This window comes from Pyrus communis, chromosome 2 (genome assembly GCF_041283825.1).
Source record: "Pyrus communis isolate YQ-2024b chromosome 2, ASM4128382v1, whole genome shotgun sequence".
Lineage (NCBI taxonomy): Eukaryota > Viridiplantae > Streptophyta > Magnoliopsida > Rosales > Rosaceae > Pyrus > Pyrus communis.
Window position 1 is genome coordinate 7242928 of NC_142566.1, and position 10203 is coordinate 7253130.

Consider the following 10203-nt stretch of genomic DNA (forward strand, 5'->3'; position numbering starts at 1 on the left):
ATATGTCGTTGCCTCGGCGGAGGCATGGTTATAAGCATGTGCCATTACCTCAGAGTAAGTCTTACAAGTGTTAGCATTGATCATGTACTTGAAGAAACAGTCGCGTAGGCCTGCCATGAAGGCTTTAAGGGCGGTCTTGTCGTCTGCCTCAGCGCAGCAAGAATACTCATGGCTGAAACGGCCGGCATACTTTTGTAATGACTCATCTGGCTTCTGGCAAATAGTGTACAAGTCATCTGCGGAATGCAAGCGATCTATCTGGAAGATGTGTTAAGAGACAAATAGTTTCCTCAGTTCCTCAAATGAGTCTACTGTCTCAGGTGGAAGACGACAATACCAATTCAGAGCTCCGCCAGAGAGGGTAGAGGGGAAGAGAAGACATCGTTCTTCGTCAGTGTGCATCCGGTATGCCATGGTGGACTCAAAAAGGTTAAGGTGTTCAATCGGGTCCTCCCTTCCAGTGTAGAGTTGTAAGTCAAGCTTCTGCTTTGTCTTTGCTTGGAGGAGGGTGTCGAGGATCCTCCTTGTAAGAAGGCCAGACCTAGGTTGGTTCCAGTCAGGTATTTCGGCCTGACGTTCGGCCTTCAACTTGTTTACTTCCTCAAGGAGTTGTAGGACAAGGGGGTCCTGAGTGGAGTCACGTATTGCTGAATCCTTCTTCCGTAAGTCAACATCTCCTCTTGGAAGTAGGAAAGCTTGGTCAAGGGCATGAGATTTTTCTTTGGACTTACCGTACTGACTTCCAAGGCGAGCCTGTCGAAACGCCCCCGAGTCCTCTATACCTTCATATTCCTCTAGGACATGTCGCTCATTCCCTAGATTGGCAATTGGCTTGGGGCATGGGAGAGAACCGAACCTTTTAGAAACCCTTGGATCATTGACCTTCGAGCTTATGTGGATGAGGTTCTCTCAACGTTGCCTCAGGAAGTCCCGACAGTCGCGATAAACGGCTTTTGATCCTTCTACTCCTTCTGCAAGAAGTTGCCTTCCTTTACTTCTCCTGCTTCGGGTCAAAGCAGCTGGGTCGAGAGAGGTCTCATGTTGATCAACACCTTGATGAGTAACTTGCTCCCCATTAAGGATATCCATGTTGAAGGCAGGTGATCCTCCGTGTTGAGGGGCACCTAGGTGGTGGTTGACTTCCCCGGGGGCGATGATCTAGGAGGATCTCATTCTTTATTGCTATCTTGTTGTTCTGAGCCTCTAGCTCATCGACTTTAGTCTGAAGAGCAAACCTCTTTCGTTCATTCTTTCATTGCTTTGCACTAAGTGCGAGAGGGGTGTCGTTTTGCGTGCTGTGGCTCCCTTCACTCCCCATGTTGGAGAGGGGTGCCTGGTCGAAAGAAAGTGTCCGAATGGTGGAAATCAGCTTGACAAAGCTGGAGAGAGTAGGAATAAGTGCGGTTCCCACAGACGGCGCCAAATGTTGATGCACAAAATCGGCGAGAACTTTGGTACAACAGAAAGTATTAAGTTTGTGACATTCGCTAGGTTGCTCTGGTCATTAGTGTGGATAAGTATGTAAATGAATAGAGACAGGGAAGCAAACAACACAAGATGTACGTGGTTCACCCAGATTGGCTACGTCCACGGAGTAGAGGAGTTCTCATTAGTTGTGAAGGGTTTACATAAATACATAGGTTCAAGCTCTCTTTTTGTGAGTTCTAGTGAATATTTAGTACAAATGACATTAGGGATTATTGTGGGAGAATGATCCTCTTTTATAGAAGAGAGTTTCTAGCTTTGTTTTGACATTGACACGTGTCGTGTTGTGATTGGCATCTGATATCGACACGTGTTGCGCTGTGTTTGGCCTCTGATATCGACATGTGTCGTGTTGTGATTGGCCTCCTGGTTGGAGGAAAAGTCTTGTGGGTCCTTGACGGTATGCTGTTGACCGGTGCTCAGTAGTTTTGGGATTGGTCAAGTATGGTACAAACATATTGTATAATTACGTCTTTGCTTATACTAAAAATTACATAATTGTATTGAGATACATAAATTGCAAAATAGAATGGCTTATAGATTATTAAGTGTTATAACATAATGAAAACATGGGAAACAAGCATATAAGGTGTGTTCTCTAGGTATTCATCAATTCTTTTACAAATTATTGAAAAAAAATGAAATGTAATTATTTTTTGTCTAAGTGAGACTCTTGGGCTAGGTGGGCGCTTAGACGGTCTAGGCGTCATTTCTTAATTTTCAAATGCTTAGGGATTAATCAGGACGGTGGTCAGCCACCTAGTGCCTAGGCGGGACCTAGACAGTGCTAGGCGGCGCTAGGCTAGAATTTTTAGAACAGTGTTATAATTATCTATAGAGATAAATTGCTGCATATTGCATAATTTTATCATATCAAGAGCTAATCTTGCTTTTATTTTTTTTTTGTTTTTGATTTTGTTGAAGGCAACCCTTATGGAAGGGAGCAATACTATCTATATTGTATTGTATGATAAACCACAGTTCCATTCTGTTACTGTAACTGCAACTACGAAGTCCATATCGTAGAAGAACTTCTCATCAGATATGAAGTCTGCTTCTAGTTCTATAGAATTCTAGCATATTTATAATTGAATTGTAAATCCTACTCTTGTATTGATTAGTTGTGTTCTCCTATGAATATTAATGAAATCCCGTTCACTCATTATTGAGTTGAGTTCTACAAATATAGTCTTCTATCTTTCATGGTATCACGAGCCCGAGTCTAACGACAAAGGTTCACATTTCAAATAATTTTATTTTTTTCTCAGACATGGCGTCCTCCTCTGCTATTGCTACTACCGCTCATTCGGTAACTAATTTTCTCACAATCAAGCTCAACCGCAACAACTACCCTCTCTGGCGTGTTCAGTTTCTCCCTCTTCTTCGAAGTCGCAATTTGCTCTCCTATGTCATTAGAGATTCTCCATGCCCTGCTGCGTTTCTGCTTGATGACAATAGCAAACTCACCAATAAGGTTAATCCATTATATAATGAATGCATACAAATTGATCAGATGATTCTTTCTTAGATTACCAGCTCTTTTACTCTTAAGGTTTTGGTTAGCATTGTTAACAAAATCGATTCGGCATCTGTTTGGTTGTCTATTCAAGAACATTATGCGTTTACATCTCAAAATTGTATTATTCAAATGCATAATGAGCTCATGAATACTTCTCGCGGTGATCTCTCTTTTGTCTGTTATCTTGACAAAGTCAATGCCCTTGCTGACAATCTCGCTCTCTTTAGGGGTCATGTTTCAGATTTTTTATTTGGTTGCTATTATCATGAGCAAGGTTAGTCCCCATTATGAGACTGCAGTTACTTCTGCCTAAGCCCATGACACTCTTATCACCTACAACGCTTTGGAAGCTTTATTTTCCTTCAGATGTCGGCACCTCTGCCTTTGCTGCTGTGTGTAGTGGTTGCGGTGGCGGCTATGCACGCGGTGGTGGTTTTCTCGTAGTTCAAACAATTATTTTCCGCAGCCTTCTTCGTCTACAGCCCCTTCCCTTGGGCCGTCCTCTTCTAATGACATTCTTAGACCTCCTTCTGGTTCCCATCACTTCTTCAGTTCACCGTAGACCTCCTTCTTCTTTGGCCGCATTCAATGTCAGATTTGCAAACGCTATGGTCACTCGGTTATTGATTGCTTCAATCTTCTCAACATGCCGTATGAAGGTAGGGTTCCTTCATCTGTCTTCAGGCTTATGTGGTTATCCCTTCTTCTTGTGCGTTTGCAGCTGCACCATCTGTGCAATAGTGGCTTTTCGACTTTGGAGCCAACTCTCACATAACCAATGATGTTGGTTAATTACATAATCCTCGTGAGGTCTACATAATGGTCCAAGTTTACGAATTTCTCAAATTGGTGACTTCTTTCTTCTTCGCACCAAATATGCTTTTTTTCGTTTGCCTAATACAACATATTGTCCTCAAGCCTCCACTAACATAATTTCTTTAAACTATTTTTTTGATGATAATAATTGGCTCTTCACCTTACATCACGGAAGAGGATGACCCTTTTACAAGGCCAGAGTGACAATGGACTCTATCTCTATCGTTCTTCTCCTTAAACTAAGGGTTTTTTTTTGCTTTGTTAGATGAACATGTAACTCATGCTTTATGGCATTCTAGGTTAGGCCATCCTTCGTTTTCAATTTTAAAACATTTAATTCTACGAATAAATTGTCAATTACAGGCACGTTTTCTAGTAAAATTTGTCAATTGTCCCTTAGGAAAAAGTCATAAGTTACTATTTTCTTTATCTACATCAATGTCTTCATCTCCTTTGGAATTAATTCATTCTGACGTTTGGTCTTCACCAAATCTTTTTGTTTATAGTTTTAAGTATTATGTGATATTTGTGGATGATTTTTCCTTTATGCTTGGTTATATCCTTTACGATTAAAATATGATTTTTTCTCTACCTTTGCTACTTTTAAAAACTTAGTTGAAAATATATTCAATTCTAAGATTAAGGCCTTCCAAACCGATAGTGGGGAATTTGTTAATCGTATTTTTAAAACTTTTTAGATGAACATGACATTTTGCATCGTCTCACATGTCCTCATCACCCTGAATAGAATGGTTTGGCCAAACAAGGATTCTACTTGCTTCACAACAATAGCTAGACTATGAATCACATAAATATCTCCCATTGGACAGAAAAGGGATTTCATAAGTGTGATTCACTTCAGATCGTGGTAGCTCTCCAACAGCAATTCACCAATTTGGCTCCCATTGGACACATTGGGGAGGACGCAAAGGTTCTGCTCTTTGTGATCACTGGAGTTTCGATTACCATACTCACCATTAAGAAAACTGTGTTGCCCACCACCTTGCTCGTAATGCTCTTTTTGTTTTTAATCTGAGGCGGTAATTGTGGTTTGCTACGACCTTTCCTATCAAAGGCTAGCGTACTTACTGCTCTTTTGGAGGATCGAAGGTTTTCTTGGTTTGAGCAACCTTCTGATGACATCATTTATGATCTATCGTTGGAGGAGTGTAAGGGCAGTTGGGTTACTTTATTTAAGCTCCTTGAGTGGTGTAATGTTGTTGGTTCTTCTATCAATAAAACTCTTTATCTTTTCTCTCAAAGAAAGAAAAATATCATACAAATGTATTTATCCATTATAAATCTTGTTTCTCTTAAATAGAATTCTTTTGGCACCTAGTATTTTATTTCTTACATGGCATACTTGAGAAGTTAGAAACATTTTGACTTCAACAAGAAGGTGTTCATGTTGATGAAATATTACATACCCGTAAGCTCAAAGACGAGCCATCAACTCTAAAATTTAAAACATTATCCCAAACAACTTTAGAGAAATATTTTAGTTCATCTTAAACTTTTATTTCTAATATTGCGTATTTGTGTATTCATTGACAATTATAACAATGTGGAGGTGTGTTTCCTTAAAATACGACCAAGAAAAATTATTACTTAATACAATGTGGAGTTTATTCCTATAGTTAATTGGTCCTAAGTTGGGACCAAAAATTTTTATTACGTTAAAAAGATTATTATTTTATAGAGTATTACTTTAAAGAAGTTTTACCGTAGTTAGATTTTGTTGTCAATATTCTTACTCTTCTAATATTTGTCTTTTGTTGTATAATTAAAATCTAAGGGAGGGGTTAATTATGTAGGTTTAGTTAATTCTGGACCTCGATTATCGATCTTTTCCCATTCCGTGGTGTTCTGTCACTTTGTTTTTTCAGTGAGTGGAATATTCTTTGGTTGCACTGATTGATTCTTGAAGGTGATTTTCAAAATATTTTATAAATATGTTTGAGGTTACGTGGAAGCAACCATTAGACTTCCTTAGCGAATACTAGCGCCATCCATTTACTATTGTGAAGTGAAAAAAATTATAATAAGCGAAATTAATAATGCTATGTGACCGTCTAAAAGATTACTGGAGAATGAAAAGGGGATATGGAAGGGACATGGAACATGGCACACACATGTCCACTGAAATCCACCTGGTTTTGGACTCAACTTAAATTTACAATCGTAATTAAAATTTTCATTCACTCACGTCAATTGATATTTTTGGTATTTTATTTTGACCTAAGAAAGTATATCCTCATAGGAAACGTCCAGCTGCATATCACACACTCTTTTCTGACCACTTATAAAAGATGATAGAATTTGCAGAAAACTATATCAGCCAAAAGCTCATCACATAAGGAATTAACTCAGCTTCTGAAAATACCTTCCTTTCTTGTATCCAGTTTTAACACCAGCAGCAGCAGGATGTCAAATATTTCATCAAATTCTCTCCCAGCTGTTGATGACAGGTTTGCTTTTCTTTTCTTGCACATGAAGCTTCTCGTTTCAACCTCCTTCTTCCTTCTGTTTCAGTACTACTACATGTTTTAGAAATTTTGTGTTTAAAGATGAGTATTGAGTTATTTGTTTGAGTGTGTATTGCTTTTGTTTAATTACAAACGTTAAGGCGGTTGGCCAGGGTGGTGGGTTTGTCTCTTTGCTTTCTATTTTGAATCATTTTTTTATTCGTAGATTATGGTAGTTTAGAATGTTGTATAGTCAAACAAAAATATTGCATGGTGATGGTGTCACTCCCTTTGCTTTCTATAACTTTTTCGGTCTTTCATTCAGTATGTACACGCTCGTTATATTCAAAATATATATTCTTTTTATTGTGTATATAAATTTTAAATAAGGCCGATAACGAATAAAGTCCGTAGATTACGAGTAAAAAAAAATACTATTACACCATAATGTTAAATAATTTATATTAAGTATTGCAATGTAACACAGTTGGCTTTTCCCACATCAAGATGATGATTGCTGGATGCGCCTCAACCGTGCATACATTATCCTTAAGCAAAACAGTTTATTCACATAAGGAAGATAATGCATCTCTCTCTCCCACCAAGATAGGCTTTTATGTTACGTATATCATTTTGCTTCCAGGCCTCGTAACACATGTACACTAATATTAATAGAAATGATAAAATATATGTTTAATCATTATCATGCATGTTGTTTTGATTTAATTCATTCAATATTATAGTTAAAACAAAAAGAGGTGTGTAAAATATTAGAAATAGGATATTCAAATGGGATTTCATTACAACTTACATGTATCTAATACAATCATCATTTTTTACTGTCGGATAATAATTAATTATATTAAGTACATATATTCACTTGAATTATTTTGACAGCTAAAATTAAATACATGTAAGTTTGTAAAAAAATAAGCTCCCTAAACAATAACTCATCTTTTTGTGCATTATTTTTGTATTTCATGAACCTAATGTTTTTTCACATGTGATTTTTCTTAACACAATACATTTTTCCAGAATATCACGTGTATTTTGTTAAAGTTCTTAACAACAACCAAACTTTTGAATAACTACATGTGAGATTCTTGAAAAAGCACAAATTTTGTCGCATTCAGAGAAATATAGTTTATATTTAGTGTTTTTTTCTTTTCTCAATTATTATATTTAGTGCTTTGACAATTGCAAGCTGTAGTTAGTAAAATATGAAATGTTGTAGTGCGTGTATAATTGTGCAGCCTTGTTGTAATAACACTTTGAAAAATTCGGCCAATTTTTTTAATTAAATTTCTTTTTTATTTTTCAATAATACTTGTATAATATATTTACTTATTGTAATTAAAGTTTTTAAACGTGTAATTAATGAATCATTAAGACGTTTCGAAAAGCAAAAGTCTATTTTAAAAATATGTACATACATATATAATACGCATATTAAAGAAACAAGTGCATTCCATAAAATCTTTGAAATATTTGCATGACGAATTGACGATGACTTGGGTTATGTGTCATTTGGCTCCTAATATCCTTAAGCACTTTTCCAAATTAAATTTGAAAGAGTAGTCCTATATTTACCATCTACTTGTATCAGCATTTGTATCATTTCTCTGATAAAGTTAAGATCCGTCAACACATGTGATTTCCTTCTCTATTAGAGAGATGCATACAAATAGATGATAATAATAACAATTTTGAATTTGATATCAAATGTATTAGCAACAATGACATGGTTTGTGATAAATCATGATCTTTCTTAACACTCTAATATTTCTTTAATATTTCCTTAATTAAGATGATTGCCATTTCTCAAAAAAATAAAATTAAGATGATTGCGCACAAGGGAGTTGATGAAATGCCTCAAAGAACTTGCATGGTTTCTGTATATTTGTCCAGACAAGCATCTTGTTTTCTTTTTCTTTGTGTTCAAATTTTTTTGTTGCTCTTCTGCTGGCCCTAATCATCCTCATCCTCCGATTTCGTAATGGCAGCAAATCCTCCCTGGCTTTTCTCGCTCCTCTTGAAGCAATTCTGTTTGATATCGATGGAACATTGTGTGATTCAGATCCCCTCCATTATCACGCTTTCCGCGAAATGCTTCAAGAAGTAGACATCTCGCTTTCTTTCTCTCTCACGCACACATACACGCATACGTAGCATATGAGACTCACAAATATTTGTGTACCGCAGGTAGGCTATAATGGAGGGGTTCCTATCTCTGAGGAATTCTACAGTGAACATATTAGTGGAAAGAATAATGAGTATCTTTGCGGTACCATCTTTCCCGATTGGGAAATCAAAAGAGCAAGAAAATTCTTGGAAGATAAGGAAGCCTTTTTCCGAAGGTAAAACTATATCAAACTGTCTTTGATCACACAATTAATGTTCTTTTTCTGGTATATAAAATGATTTGGCATATTTATGTATGGATATTGGATGAAGTTTGTACTTGTGTCCTGAATGACAGGACTTCTATAGCTAAAGTTGTATCAACTACCACCTCTATTGATTTGTAAAGGATTCTGATCTTGTTACATATATAGCATGTCGCGATACCTGTCTACATTCTGGATTTGACAGTTTCCTAGCATAACATGTCAGACTCCGGTAACTAAAAGAAGATTTCTATAAAGACACACTCGATCTTAAGCGTCCAAGTTTTACTTCTATCCATTATGTTTTCCGTTATCTAAGGAGAACCTTTCTGATCCTAACTTACGAGACACATGCAGATTGGCATCTGAAGAATTGGAACCTGTCAAGGGCCTTGACAAGTTGTGCAAATGGATTGAAAAGCAAGGCTTGAGACGGGCTGCGGTGACAAATTCTCCACGAGCAAGTGGGGAGCTAATGATATCATCATTAGGGCTCACAGACTTCTTTGAAATTCTTGTTATTGGAAATGAATGTGATCGAGCAAAACCATTTCCAGACCCTTATTTGAAGGCTCTTGAAACACTTAAAGTGTCACATGAGCATACTTTTATCTTTGAGGTTTGGCACTTTGGCTCTCAAAATTATATGCATTGCATTAACCATAACATTCTCTGAATGGAATTCTGATATCATCTTTGTTTTGTTTTTGGTTATTAAGGATTCCGTTTCAGGAACAACAGCTGGAGTGGCCGCTGGAATGCCAGTTGTTGGTATATCTACAAGGAATCCTGGGACGTCATTGATTAACGCTGGAGTCTCCTTTGTTATTAAAGATTTTGAGGACCCGAAATTGTGGGAAGCACTGGAAAAGTTGGAGAAGAAGCCAGAGGCAACGGCAGAGGCAATAACAGTTGCAATTGCAACTCCAACTCCCAGTAATATATAACCTTATATATTGTGATTCTGTTCTGATACGCTATTCAGGCATTCGAACATCTCAATCTTGTTGTATACGAGTAAAAGATTATTAGCAAGCACAGTTGTCAAATGACTCTTCTTTTGACAACTCGTGAATAAAAGCAACGTGATAGTATTTCTTCTTTTTTTCATTTCACCTTTTTATCTACCAGTTGATGGTGCTTTGATGACATATTAATTGCATAATATTGAGGGCGGCATAATGACTTAGGATTAGACAGGTTGAGGGTTCTATTTGAACTTGAACTTGAAACTGTTATCACGAGGGTGGATTCGGTCATTCGGTTGGAAAAATATTGTGTTTGATTGCAACACCAGTCGAAAACTGATGCTCCAACTCTCATTTCAAAAACGTCAATTGACACAAGGACCAAAGGATGTGGTCTGGAAACTTGATTCTCTCTTGAGCAAAGGTACACTTCTCTTTTTCTTCACGAGCAGCAATTGGTTGGAGCTTGCAAGAAGTTTCTTTTTGTTGCCAAACTGGCTAAGTCTTCCTCTTCTCAAGAATCTCAAGAATTTCATAGTACATCTAGAGTAAGAACTTCCAGT

General features: G+C 37.1%; 1 protein-coding gene across 1 annotated transcript; it reads left to right on the forward strand.

Annotated features, from left to right (window-relative positions):
* Positions 1-6102: 6102 nt before the first annotated feature.
* Positions 6103-9773, forward strand: LOC137747683 (2-deoxyglucose-6-phosphatase). Its single transcript, XM_068487839.2, has 5 exons — positions 6103-6288; positions 8289-8403; positions 8488-8642; positions 9030-9291; positions 9392-9773. The coding sequence occupies exons 1-5, from the start codon at positions 6245-6247 to the stop codon at positions 9617-9619; spliced, it is 804 nt and encodes a 267-aa protein (XP_068343940.1). The 5' UTR covers positions 6103-6244; the 3' UTR covers positions 9620-9773.
* Positions 9774-10203: the final 430 nt, after the last annotated feature.